This window comes from Plecotus auritus (genome assembly GCF_963455305.1).
Source record: "Plecotus auritus genome assembly, chromosome: 1".
In the NCBI taxonomy this organism is placed as follows: Eukaryota; Metazoa; Chordata; class Mammalia; order Chiroptera; family Vespertilionidae; genus Plecotus; species Plecotus auritus.
This window is the reverse complement of record NC_137770.1, coordinates 197,689,581-197,704,201: the sequence shown is the minus strand read 5'-3', so window position 1 is coordinate 197,704,201 and position 14,621 is coordinate 197,689,581. Positions and strand designations below refer to the sequence as shown.

The 14,621-nt window shown below is 46.9% G+C and overlaps 1 protein-coding gene across 16 annotated transcripts in view; it reads left to right on the top strand.

Moving 5' to 3' along the window:
• The first annotated feature begins 3,554 nt into the window (after window positions 1–3,554).
• SEPTIN11 (septin 11) overlaps window positions 3,555–14,621 on the top strand; it is a 101,261-nt gene continuing 90,194 nt past the window's right edge. For 15 of the 16 annotated variants that reach the window (XR_013960955.1, XR_013960956.1, XM_080675512.1 and 12 more), the window contains exon 1: window positions 3,555–3,774. Coding sequence is in view for 13 of the 16 variants with exons in the window: in XM_080675512.1 (XP_080531638.1) it covers window positions 3,748–3,774 (27 nt within the window). In the remaining 3 variants the exon portion in view is untranslated. The remainder of the gene's footprint in view (window positions 3,775–14,621) is intronic. The other variant, XM_080675508.1, reaches the window with a different exon arrangement.

The following is a 14,621-nucleotide window of genomic DNA, read 5'->3' as shown; positions in this document are numbered from 1 at the left end:
GCAAGGGAGCCTGGGGGAATAAAGACCAACACTCCTTTCTTTGTGGTTCTGTGGTTGCACACCATTGCCTGAACTCAAATGGACAGTAAGGGAAGGAAAGCCCTTGAGCTCAAGCTTCTGGGGGCAGAATGGAAGATGAAGAGTGGATCTGGCAAACATGTGCACCATCAGGACTCACTGCTAGTACTCTCTTTCACAATAGAAAAAGATGAGCCCTGACCGGTTTGGCTCAGTGAATAGAGCGTCGGCCTACAGACTAAAGGGTCCCAGGTTCAATTCCCGTCAAGGGCATGTACCTTGGTTGCAGGCACATTCCCAGTGGGGGTGTGCAGGAGGCAGCTGATCGATGTTTCTCTCTCATCGATGTTTCTAACTCTCTCTCCCTCTCCCTTCCTCTCTGTAAAAAATTAATAAAGTGTATTTAAAAAAAAAGAGAGATGAGATGGAGAGGATATCTTGCTCAGTGTCACATAGCTAGTAAGTAATAAACTGGAGTCTCAGGGCTGTGTTTTCCCCAATGTGCCAAGCTCCCTCTAAGGATCCTACTCCAGCAATGCCAGGGCACCTGTCCCTGGGACAGCACCATCACCCAGGAGACTGTGGGACCTTCATCCCGTTCCCTTGTTTGGAATGTCCTCCTTACTCTCCTCCCTGTTCTGCTTTCCTTGGTGAAGCCTTTCCTGTTTTTTTTTTTTTAAATATATTTTATTGATATTTTACAGAGAGGAAGGGAGAGGGATAGAGAGTTAGAAATATCGATGAGAGAGAAACATAGATCAGCTGCCTCCTGCATACCCCCCACTGGGGATGTGCCCACAACCAAGGTACATGCCCTTGACTGGAATCGAACCTGGGACCTTTCAGTCCCCAGGCTGACGCTCTATCCACTGAGCCAAACCAGTCAGGGCAAGCCTTTCCTGTTTTGACAGGACAGTGAATAGCTCCTTGTACTGTGCTTTAAAATCCCTTAATTCATGGATCGTTTCTAGGATTTGGATTATTTATCAGCGTTGTTTAAAGATCTCTCAGCAGACTGTGCACTGATTAATAGTTGAAGAGGCATCCTCATTTTAAAATGTTTAGTTCTTAGCACAGTGCTGGGCACAAAGTGAAAAAGGTAATTTAACCCCTTAGGAACCTTAATAAGGAGGAACTATTATTAAATAGATTTTAAGGATGAGGAAATGGAAGCACTGAAAGGGTAAGTAATTTGCTCAAGTTCACATAGTATGAAGTAGTTTTAAACCTGGGTAGAATGGTTGTAGAATGATGTTTAAATAACTTCAGAATGAAAACTGACTTTATGAAATAGCCTTTCTTGGCCAACAGTAATTCAGTATTTTTATTAAATATATTTATGCCTAACTACCCAAAAAAAAGTCAGGGAGGTGAAAATTTAAGGCATTGCTCCTAGTTACTGAAAAAAATCAGGCAGAAGCTGGGTAAACTGGAATGATTTTGTCCTAAAAGTGTTTCTTCAAACAGTTGAGATCATGGAATAGGTGACTTTAAGCTTTTAGGATGAGAATAAACTAACCTACCCACAAAGGTAGGGAATTCATACTCTTATCTAAACATCTAACCAGCTGTTTTCAACACAAGCATTTACAAAGTAAATAAAAATGAAACAATTAATTGATTAAGTCCTGCAGTCTGGCCTGGTCAACGTAACACAGAATGGCGAGTTGGTTCGCAATTACCATTCCACCCGGTTGGGAGCCTGTGGAGCAGTCTTTTCATAGGGTTTGCCTGAGACTCATGTCCACGGGCAGTGAGGCCGTCTAACCCTCCCTGCGCGAGGAGGAACAAAAGGCCGATATACAGAGAGCAGCCGAGGGAAGTACTTCTCTTCCTCCTCCCTCTGCATTGCAGCCATCCACGCGGTCATCTTAATTCAACACTTACTGAGCATTTACTGTATGCTTCACATAAAATGGTGGACCATGTCTCAAAGGATTGAAGACTAGGGGGCAGAAATCGGTCAAATCGGAAGAGGTTAGTGTCTGCAAGTCTGAGTCCGCCCACAGACTTAAGAGGTCCCCTCTCGGAGCCTCTCGTCATTCGTTCATGGAGAGACGGTGAGAGTCAGACTCTCATCCCCGAGGGTTCCACCTGCACCCAGCCTGGGTGGCCTGCAGCCCTTCGATCCCTCCTGGGGCAGCCCAGCGTCGGCCTCCCCGCAGCTAGACCCCTGCCCGGCGTCCACTCACCTTCCGCCCAAGGCGGCGCGGCGCGGGGCGTTCGAATCCTGCCTGCCCTCCCACCCCCGAAATGGCAGGAGAGGCAGACGCAAGGCCCCCAAGAAACCTAGTTGCTGTAAGTCTCAGGTCAGACGCGGAGGCACCCAGTCTAGAGGTGGTTTGTCTTGGACCTGATTCAATGGGCCGTGGACTTCCCTGCGGGCGCAATCCCGTGGGCTGATCATAGTCCTTCCCCGCCTCCCCACAGCCCTGCCCTTCTACCCAGCTGGTTCCCTTCCCGGACCGGTCGCTATCCTCCATCACCTTGTTGTCGGGGCCCCCTCTCTGCGGGGGAATCCACAGCACCTCTGTCACACCCCGCTGACGGGCCTTGGCCCCGGCGCCGCACCACCGGACAAGCAATAGGACTCTGAGTTTCGCCCGGCACACTGTCACGTACCCCAGCATCTGCTGGAAAAATCCTCTCCTACGGCGGGGGAGCGTCCCTGTCCCACGCGCCCGGAGTCGCGCAGACTCCAGTCACCCGCCGGGCGCCGCTGCCGCCACCCCAGCCGCCACCCCCGCGCGCGCCTCCGAGTCGCCGGGTCTGTGTACAGCGATCACACAAGGTCGGCTAAGCCCCCACGTGTGGCCAGCGGGCTCCGTTACACCGGGGAGGCCCCGGTCCTACGCTCCGGGCCGTCCACGGCTGCACGAATTCTCCAGCGGGGAAGTCCTCTGGTTCCTCTCCAGCCGGCGGTGGTGGGCCGTCCACAACAGCAACTGCTGCGGCCTCTTCCTCTCCCTGAGGGCCCCTACCCGGCCGCATGCCTCAGCGACAGCTCCCCGCTTTCTAGCCTCTCCCTGCAGAATGGATCTCTGCAGGAGCAGCTCTTCCCTGCTGGGGGGCTGCCCAGCCCCACCTCGGTTGCCCACGTGTCTCCCCGGGGGCCCGCACCCCTTCCGAGCCGGTTCCTCCGGGTGGCGCGTGCTTGCCCCGGGCTAGCTTTCCGCGAGACGCCGTCCCCACGGACTTTTCTGCCCCGCGTCCCTTCCCCTTGTCCCCAGCGGCTCAGCTGTCCGCTTCGCCGGGCGCTCGGCGGGACCCAGGCTCGGATCTCCGCGCCCCGGCTTTACTCGGGCTGCAGCACGTGGTGGAACGGGTGGTGGCGGCCAACCCACCGGCTGAGGGGTCTTGGTGGCCCAGGAGAGGGTCGCTTCGGGGGCCCCGGTGACATCCCCGGAGGGCGAGCCTCGCGGTCTGAGCCTGGGGGCCCGCCCACCATACTCCTTGGCGTCGCCTCGCCCCCCGCGTGAAGCCTTACCCCCCTTTCTGGGGAAGCAAATGGTGCCTTCCAGGCGAGTGGCCATGTTGCTCTAATAAAGCTGGAGGGGCGGCGGCGTGCAGGGAGCAGACGCCGCTGGCCGCGCGCGAGAGCCCGGCGCGAGCAGAGCGCAGCCGCGAGGGAGGCGCGGGGGAGGCGAGCGGGAGCCGGAGCCGGAGCAGAGCAGCAGCCAGTGTTGGCGGGGAGCAGCCGGGCGCAGCCGGAGCCGGGGCGCAGCCGCGATGGCCGTGGCCGTGGGGAGACCGTCTGTGAGTGCAGGGGCCTCGTTTCCCTGGCCCGCTACTCCTCCGGCGCGGGGTGGTCCCTGCTTTGGGGCGGGTGCCGGCGTGAATAGGGGGGCCCGGGCGGGGGCTCGGACGGTGGCTGTGAGTGTATGCATGAATTTGGGCGCGCGTCTGGGGCTGAGGCGAGGGCGAGGAACCCCCAGGCTTGGCTATTGCGTGATGCAACAGTGTCTCGCCTCGTTGCGTCCCGATTCCCAGGATGTGGGAGGAAAGGGACCTCTCTCCTATTTTCCCTTTAGGAAGATCCTTTCAGCCACGGTGTTTCTCGGCTGCCTCCCTCTCCGCGCTCACCTTTTCCCTCGTGACAGCGGAGAAAGGCACTGGGTGCGGGGGTTTGCTCCCGTTTCCCCCGCGTGGAGAGGCGGCCGGGGCATGGGAATTGTAAGCCCCAGCCCTGGGTGTCACTCGCTAGTAGAAGCGGGTCAAAAATAAAGGGGTGGGAGTCCGCGGTGGTTTCCCCAGTGCTTTGTGCGATCCCGGATACCCCCAGGCGTACACCCGGGTGACCTGGCCCTGCCCAGGATGTGCACAAAAGCCCTACATTTACACACAAAGTTTTCAAACGGCTCCCTTGTCGGGTGGGTGGAGGTATTAGAATGCTCTGCGGATGGAAGGCTGGGGGCGGCGAGTCAAGGAGGCGGGGACGCGAGGAAGAGGAAGGGAGGGCGGGTGCGGGTGCCTGGGGAGTCGGCTGCCCCTCGGCGCGGAGCGAGGGAGGGAGGAGGAGGATGCTCCAGACCCGGGTTTGCGGGCGGGGCAGGGGCCGCGCCTCCTGGGGTGCGCGACTCCGGCCCGGCTGGACTTGGAGGGTGCGGTTTCTGCCGGTGCTCCGCATCCCGGGTGAAAGGCAGAAGAAGGGGCGGTGGCGGCCTTTCCTTTTTAGTGAAAGGGGCCGAGTGGGGTGGGCCAGGCGGAGTCCTCTTTCTCTCTCTTTCCCCATTTCTTAGTCGGTATTCAGAGTCCACTTTCGCCCCACCGACTTCGGGGGCACTTCCCGCGAGGTTTGTCCTGCTCTACCCCCTCTCTTCCCATTTCCTTATCTTCTCCTACCCGTTATTGTGTAGCTGCAGGTGGTCGCTTGAGAAATTTCGTAGACATAGACAAAAGTCCTTAGGAGGCACTAGAAACTCCAGAAATGCAGGCTGTGCCCCCAGACGCCGGGCTCCTTCTCCTAACTCCTGCTCAGATACACACACTCCCCCGCCCTCACTCCTGCACCCCCATCCCCCACCCCCACCCCGGGAAATTCGGGGGATTCCTCTGCGTGTTCTAACTCAGTTTGGTGATTCCGCTGCCGAGATGTTTTCAGACATTTTCCGTGGTCAGAAAATGTTCAGTGGTCATATTGAAGTATACCTATGGGTCTTTCAGGCATTTAAACTTTTAATAGTTAATGACTTACTCTTAAGAATTCAGATTTCTTGCACACAAATTGTACTCTTGATAATTAGTGGTCAGAGATGTTATTGAGGGGATTTGTAGTCTCTGGGCTAATCTTTTTCTTTTCTTTCTTTCTTTCTTTCTGGTGAGAAAACTGGGGTCCAAAGAGGTCAAGTTTGTCTGGTGAAATTACTTCCTCCCCCACGCTACTTATTTCCAAGGCACAGATTCCAATAACTAAAATAACAGTATCTACTCTAGATAATTGGAGAGCATCTGGGAATGCAATGTTATGTGTGTGTGTGGTGGGGGGGGGGCTGTCTTTTTTCTGAATACCTATCGCTGGTGCATTCTTGAGGCATGGGGAGGTGGAAGAAATAATTTGCTGCACATTGTCTATAAATTAGTTAGTTCATATATGCCAGTTCAATAGGAACAGTATGTGGATTTAAGATTTAGTTGTGTGGCCATAATCATATCCAACACCAGGTCTGTCAACCAGATGTGAGCTTAATCCCACAGAATTCTTGTGGAAGACCTCGCTCATGCAAATAATAGAGATTTTTAAAAGTGTGTGCACGGAGGAGGTAGCTGCTTTCTCTGCACGTTCCCTTTTGTCACTGGAGTTAAGATTACATTACGTACAGTTTAAAAACAAGACTTCTTTCTTTGACCGAGTTGTGGTATGGGTGATCAGGAATTGACTACAAAGTTGAAGTCTGTTCATATATTTCCAAGGAATCGTTGAACTGCTTCACTTCGTTGTTCACTCTGTAAATGTCTTAAGTGTAATGTCTGCATTTTGTCTTCTAAACAACCCGAGTACATGTAGATTCTCCAAACACAACTCCAAGAGATCTACATTGCATCCTTGTTAGAATTCTCTACCCCTTCTGGTCTCTTATCTATTCTATGATGATGAGAACAAAAGAAAGAGTGTGGAGAGAAAATAGTCACTCGGGAAGTGGATCTATGTGTGAATGGAGTTTCTCCAGTTATTTCTTTAGAATTTGATCTTCCACAAAAAGTTGTTAGGAAAACATGAGCATATCTCCGTTCCCTGAAAACTGCCTCCCTCATCCAGATTGAAGGGAAGTTCATTCAGAATAATTTGCCCTCAATTTTAGACATTCTTGCATTTGAACATTTTAGTGTGATATCTCTGGTAAATATGACCTTTTACTGGGCAAAAATCCTTATATGACAAATGTAATAATTTCTCTTATGAAGTGGTTATAGTAATTCCCCCACCCCCCACCCCTTATCCACAGTTTCATTTTTAGAGGTTTCAACCTTGGTCCAAAAATATTAAGTGGAAAATTCCAGAAATAAGCAATTCATAAGTTTCAAATTGGCCCGCCGTTCTGAATAGCATGATGATGTGCCATTTGCTCAGTCCCGCCCAGGGATGTGAATCATCTCTTTGTCCTCCTTTGTCCAGTTTATCCATGCTGTATATAGTAAGCTCCCTCCCCTTAGTCACTTAGTAGCAATCTGAGTTATCAGGCTGTTGTGCCACAGTGCTTCTGTTCAAGGAACCCTTATTTTACCTAATAATGGCCCCAAAGCATTCAGATATGCAAAGAGAAACCGTAAAGTGATTCCTTTAAGTCAGAGAAGTGATTCCAAGTCACTTTTTTACTGCCAAGGGCCATTTGGATTTTTATAACATCATTCGCAGGCTACACAAAATTGTCAACTAAAAATTAGCCTGCTATATTTGGTCAAACGTTTAATTAACACACCCCTAATGCCTTGCCAGGGCCAGACCAAATGATTTCTCAGGCCTTATTAGACTGGTGGGCTGGACGTTCCCCACCCCTGCTTTAAGTGAAAGGATGAAGGTTTTCAGTATGGAAAAGAAAAACAATCTTATGCTGAGGTTGCTAAGATCTACTGTAAGAAGAAATCTTCTACCCATGAAATTGTGAAGAAGGAAAAAGAAATTCATGCTGAGAGATCAACTTACATAACTTTTATTACAGTATACTATTATAATTGTTCCACTTTATTATTATTAGTTATTGTTAATCTCTTACTGTGCCTAATTTATAAATTAAACTTTATCACAGTTATGTATGTACTATTTGTGGTTTCAGGCATACCCCACCAGATAAGGGAGGAGGGTTACTTTATATCTAGTTGTAACCATTTAAACCTCAAGGCTAAATTCAGATGTTTCTTAAGTGGATTTGTTGTTGGCTAGAAAACGAAAGCTCCAGTTTAGTGTGACACTCTTTATTTGCATCATAATCTTATCCCTTATTTTCTCCATTTCCCACGGATGGTTTTGGGCTTGGCTGTGAGAAGACCCTGAAGCACGTCTGTGGTTTCCAGAGTGTAACTGATGATTAGCAAGAGCATTTCTCTCCCAGGAATGTGTCCACATTTTGGATGAGTTAGTATTTTTGCATCCAAGTCCCAGGGCAGCTTTTATTTTAATTTTAAACAGAGCATGGTAATTTACTCTACCTGGGAATCAGGTTTTATGTAGCTGGTCCACTCTCTCTTAAGGTGTGGAGCTCGTCCATTACAGAGTCTAGGAGTTGATAGGAACTTTAGAGCTCATTTGGCTCAGCTTCCTCCCCAGTGCGGAAATATTTATTCCTAGCAGAAGGTATGTGTTTAAACTTTTCCAGTGGTGGACATTCCCCTATGATACCCTTCAAGAAACATCCTTCTTTTTCTGTCGAGCAAGAAGAAATGGAGAACCGAGTTCATTCATTCGCTCCTTTAACACCATTCATCAGTAGACAAGAGAAATTCCCTTCTTCCCCCGGAGCTATTATTTTCTGAGAGATTTAGTGTCCTGGGCATTAAAGTGACAGACTGTAGTGGCGTATGTAAGCCATTTAGGGAGAAGGGAACTATTTGACTGAGTGGACGGTGATGTAGGTAAAGGATCTCATAGGTCTGAGGGTCATTACATACAGTTCCTGAAGATGCGGTCTGCAGCAGGGGGAATATGGGGACGGACAATGAAATGTTATTTTCCCTTGTTGTAAAAGTGCCATTTCTAGTCTTGAGGATGTGGCCCGCATGGAGAAAGATTAATGGAGCTGAAAAAAGTCCAGGGTATGGCCATCCAAATGATAAACGGGCTGTCATGCAGGGGGAGGTTTTTAAAAATTAAAACTCTTTAATCAGTGATATAAATTATACACATTGAGGCTTTCTAAGCAATTATTAAGGAATCCAAGAAGTGTTTGAGGTGCAGTGATCTCTCCTTTTAAAATCTTTTGACAGTTATAAATTTTTTTTTGTCTTTTAAAATATATTTTTTAAAAATATACATTTTTATTGATTTCAGAGAGGAAGAGAGAGGGAGAGAGAGAAACATCAATGATGAGAGAGAATCATTGACCGGCTACCTCCTGCACACCCCACACTGGGATGTGCCCTGACCAGGAATCAAACCTTGACCCTCTGGTTCATAGGATGACACTGAGCCATGCTGGCTGGGCTAAAATATCTTTTTAAAAATATATATGAACTGTGGGCTTTATCCCCAATGAGGGGTGTGCAGGAGGCAGCCGATCAATGATTCTCTCTCATCATTGATGTTTCTGTCTCTCTCTCCCTCTCCTGTCCTCTCTGAAATCAATAAAAATATTTTTTTAAAAAATGATATGTCTACATCACAATGAAAAATAGACCCTAGGAATTGATTAAGATAAAATTACACATGTCCCACCAGCCTGATATAAAAGCTCTTAGATTGTTAGTGTATTTTTATTAACTTTTGAGGCTTGCACCAGCAAGCATAACCCATTTCAAATAAACTGCTACTGTGTGCCTGTGTGGATCGTGTCTGACTATTTGGACACTCATATAACGAAGGAAACAGATGCTTAGTGCTTTCCAAGAGGCCACCCTGTGTCTGTGTCCAGACAAAGGAATGAATGGTTTGGATGGCCTACTTTGATTGATTGCCAAAAGACCCAGTGCTTATACCCACTGGTGATGCCACTGCTGATAATGATCTCAGGGTTTACACTCCCCATGGAGCAGGCTGCAATTAGTTTTCTGTGCCTGTGTTTCTCTTTATAGGACCTTAAACTTGGTTAGGACTGAGGCAGGGGTGTGGAATGTGGGGTATGGGATGCTCTTGGATTTTTATTATTTATTGAGAACTGTTTCTTGTAGCCTTAGAACTGTGTCCATTGGGGCAACTGAAACTAAATCATTTTTTAAACAAAGACCCAGATATACAGCTTCTATTCTTTTCCCCAAGGAGACCTACTTTACAATATAATTGATACCCCCGCCCTTTTTAAAAATCAAGATTGACAGAAAACTCCCTTCCAACTAAACAATACCTCTCCTGACCCATTCAGGCCTGCTGGCAGCTCATCAATGCAGCCGCTATTGTACATAAAAACAATACTTGGGCTAAGGTGATACAGACCGACTTCTAAAAAGAATTTGCTGGGTGATCTAAAGTCAAATGTGCATCATCTCAGACCTGGCCTGTGGTGGAAATCGGGAGTCTGTTCCCTGAGAGGACCAGAACCAAGGCATTAGAGCCACCTTTATTCAGGAACTGTGCCAATGAGTGTGAGGGCCTTGCTCAAGTCAAAGGATGCATTCTCTCCACCTACTGAACTCTGACCCGTAGAACAGAGTGTGCTGTGTTGATGGAGGGGACAGGCTGAGGTGGAGGCTTTCTGCTCCAAAAAGAACGTCTCTGGTACCCGAATGGAAGCTTTGTTCCTGCAGTTTTATTTGTGTTGCATTTGAAAAATTATGGTAAAAATATATGACATAAAATGTATCTGCTTGTTTTTGGTGATTAAGTAACATTCCTTAAGGAAGAATGTATGATTTTCTTATTAAATTTTCTTCTTATATAGAAGTATAATCACAATGATATAGGTAGGTTAGAAATTGCAGAACTAAACAACCTTCAGTAGCCAAACACATCAATAATTATTCTTGGCTTCCTAATCCATCTGCTTTATCAGGTATTTCTTGTGTACTTTCTCTCTGCAGGTGCTGAGGTTATGATGTTAAGTATTTGAGATGCTGTCATCAAATTTCTCCAAAGGATGAGTAAGCAATAGAACTTAGCAAGGAAAACGAGGTGGAAAAGTGTTCCAAGCCAAGGGAACAGCATGCACACAGCTCTGGAAGTGAGGAGAGCCGCTTAAGGAAACCCAGCGTCGCTGTGACATCAGTGTTCAGAGAGTGGACAGAAGTGAGGCTGGGTTGTGGGAAGAGCCTACATCATGCAGCATTCTCCCAGACATATGCATAGTTACTACACAGCTCTTTACATATTTTATATTCCATCCACCCCTGTCCTTCAACCTAGGATATCTCGGATTCTTGGAATTGGTTTATGGAAGACACTGAAAATCTGCATAGTAGTAATTCTCCAGGATTCAGTACAGTAGAGGGGAGATGGCAGAGGATCAGGGAAGTTAGTTCCTTTCATGGCCACATTGGCAAATGGAGCCTTTAAACAATAAAGGAAGTGAAGATTAAGGAACTGCACAAAGAGAAGGAGGTGGGGTCCAGTGATGGGAGAGAGAAAGTGTGTGTAGTAGGAGCCTAAATGAATTGAAGGCAAAGAGTATGATTATCCCTGTTGTTCAATAACAGCGAGTGTCCAGTAGTATCATCCCCAAGTCAGGGATGGGTGGTGACCTTCAGAAAGACCTTCTGTGCTGCTCGCTGTGGCCCCAGCTCTGGGACTGTGCTCCCTGGAAATGGTTTTGAGGCCATCAGGACTTGTAGCTGCGTGACAGAACAGAATTATTTCCCTGGGGATGCTCTGAACCAGTCCTTGCTCAGCCGTCTGTTCCTAAATGCGGACGCATCAGCTGGCACCCTGCTTTTCTTGCTTTGTTTTCTCTCTACTGAGCGGCTGTAGTATAGAGCGTTTTGGTTAAGAATGTGGGCTTTGGAGCCAAACTGCCGGGGTTCTGGGGAATCATCTCTGCCGTTGACCCACCTTTGGGGCTTTAGGCAAGTGACTTACCTTGGGTACCTCACATTCCCCATCTGTAAAACAATAACAGTATAAGGGTACTTCCCTCAAAGATTCATGGGATTAAATGTTAGTATACAACATGCTTACAATGATGCAGGAAATATTTGCCCTCAGTGAAAGGCATACAGATACTGAAATAATAAGGGCTTTTAAAAAATATGTTCATATTGATTTCAGAGAGAGAGGGGAAGGGAGAAGGAGAGAGAGAGAGAGAAACATCAATCGGCTGCCTCCTGCACGACTCGTACTTGTGAGCAAAGCCCGAAAGGGCATGTGCCCTGACTGGGAAAGGGAATTGAACCGGTGACCTTTTGGTGCAGGGAACAAGGTTCAACCGACTGAACCACAGCAGCCAGGGCAATGAGGGCTTTTAACTGAAGACCGGGCTCACAGCAGGAGCATTTGCCCCTTCTCTCCCGCCCCTGAAATGTGCAGTCTTGCCTTTTTTCAGTCACAGCTGACCTTCGAGGCTCAGCTCAAACATGCTCTTTCTCTCGAGGCCTCCAACACTTACGTGTCACTCATACAGTATTCTGGAGCTCCTCCCACTTTCTTTAAGTTACTTTTTTTAAGTAAAGAGGAATTAACAAATATAGTTGTGAATGTTAAAATATCTCATTACCATAAGCAATATATCCTGCTAGCCTTGAGCACATTCATGGGTTCTTAGCCTGTGTTGCCAGACTGAAGGATGGAAAAGGACTTCCGGGAAGGGGCTGTGTTGTGCCCCCTCACTAATAAACACTTGACTGGATGGGTGAAAAGTGATCCTGTGGATCGATTGGATAAGACTTGTGCTGGATGAGACTTGTGCAGCCCACATCCTCTCAGTCTACTTTCTTATTCCAGCTGTTGCTGCGGGAATTTCAGGCAGGTATCTCCGGATCAACAGCATTGTGCCCCAGGCTTCTCTGCGGTAGGCAGGAGGGTTTTGCTTAGCTCCTCTGACCTATGTACATATCTGAATGTCTAAGGGAATTACCATCCCATGGGCCAAACGTAGGCTGATGGGGATGGAAGCTGGTGAATAAATACTCCTCTCTCTTGTCACGAAGTTGGACAATTCTGAGGCACAATCTGGGGGTCCCACATGGGTCCCAGCCAGCAGGGGTGATTATACATCCATACTTGTATGTATACCCCTAGGATGGCTGTCTGTCCTTTCCTGTTACACTGTTCCCAGTCCCCACTCCTGTTTCTCTGGATCATGTCTCAAAATAGCTACATGCATGTATGTCCTTGCCTCAGGCTCCTGCATTTGGGGGAAACATAGGTGAAAACACCTTGTTTCCTGGTTTGGGGCTCATTTACCTTATGTAAATGAGGGAGCATGAATGTTACTTTTGTAGCATACCATGTTACTCTGGACATTATAAAAAATATGCTCAGAATGAACTAATCTTTTATCACATTTTTACAGTTTATTGGAGGGCAGACTTCAAACTATTGTAAAAACTAGACTCAGAAAAGGGAAAGGCTGGATAGATCACCTAAACTTTTCTGTAATGTTCATTTCTAGTTCCTTGCAATGGAACTCTTCACCCTCTTGTCAGGATGGAAGTGTTTGTTTCTGAGTGCCTGGTGCCTAGTTTGTTCTGTAACTTACCCATTTCAAATCAATTACTTTTTATATATTTTAGAAACTAGATACAGAGTATATGGGGGAAATATGTTTTTGATACATGAGCTTAAAACAGCTTTGAAAAAAAAGTCAGAGAAAGTTTGGGCTTATACTGTCTGCACAGATTAGGAAAAAATGAGGTCATGATTCTTGAAACAACATTCATTAACTAATATTGAGCAATTTTAAGGGCCCAGATTAATTTAAGTATCTGCTTGAGAGTTTGTAGGCAAATTGTTTAAGTCATCTCTTCACTTTGTACGCGCCTAGCCCAGAAGAGATTTCTAATAGCAGTTTCAGAAATTGTATGAACCAAGCTGATTCATTTTTCAAATCTCCCCAAATTTGTCACCTTTGCTCCACTCTTTGAGATTTGGCTTGAGTTTTTTGGTGTGGGTGGGTAATCTAAGATTATACCTCTGCCTGCTAGTACACCTTAATTATTTATCTATTACATACCTCTCTGCTTGCAAAGCCATTTCAGTCCTTAGTCAACTCCTTAATCACTTCTGCCCTGGGGAATGTTGGATGGTCCACAGTTGAACAAATTTATTTCTGAGCCCTCTAAAGGAATCTGTTAGTTATTGCAAATCAAATTTGCCCCATTCGGAAAACAGAATTCCAAGGTATTTTATGACCTTAAGGCTGAAAATTAAATTAAGGTATGGTTTCAGCCATTGAAATAACTAATAATTAATTTGCTGCCACTAGCTGCTATTCCAAAGCTGGCTTTTAAGCTGTGTGGAAGAAAATCCGAGTCTAAATTGGATTTCATCACCTAGTCAAAGTTGAGGTGATGAGGGCTCTTAGTGACTTTATGTAATAGAGATTTATACGGGCGTATTGTGGAGTTAGGGATACTGCTTAATATTACTAAATCTTCTTTCTTGAAGAACTTGTATTTTATTCCTCAGTGGGTTTTCCTATTTCCCATTCATTTAGTCAACAAACATTGAGCCCCAGCCAGCACCATGCATGAGTGAAGATGTGTAAACCATATTCCTTCTCATTCTCCCACCAAATCAAGCCAGAACCAAAATCTGTTTTGGGGTATATGAATCTCCCTCTCACTAAGGTTCAAAATCTTGGAATACATTTTGGGTCAGGAATGAGTTAGCAAGTTGTGTTTGTCCTTCCCACCTGAGTCTCAACTACTGGCAGCCTCGTTCATGAGGGTGCATCATCGACCAATCAGATATTTTAGGACCTTCAGTGTTTCTAGCCCGGCACCCCCTGTGGGAAACACATAAGACGTAGCACTCCTGCTGAGAAGCCAACGATGGAATTGAGAAGAAAAGTCTGAGGCTCAGATAATGTTCAACTTCATGATTGGGAGGTCTTCAAACCATCACCAGCCCTCCCCTGTCTCTTAAGGTAGTACTAGGTAAACATCAGGAACGTGGTTCAGAATTCAGGAGGAGTAGGACCCATTTTATTTCTCTTCCCTTTTTGTAATGTAATTTGAGGAGTGCTATAAAGATAACCCCAACTTTCTTTCCTCCTAGGCTACCATTAACAAGTTATTACTTTGGTTTAAGGCAGTGATAAAAAGGGCACACCAAAGGAAATTGAAAAATTGTATCAGAATCGGAGGGGATGTTTTCAAAATCGCTGCCAGATTAATAGTGCACGCCATTCCTTCTTCAGAGCATACTGACTGCCCACAGCATTCCAGATGCCTTTGACTTCAGACTACTATTTTCTGTTAGGACACACATGCATTCCTGTCCCCACATGCTAACTGGATCAGTAAGCAAGAACCCATGCTTACTGGGTCAGTGGTTTGTTTCCAAACCTGCTCATGCCAGCTGTAGT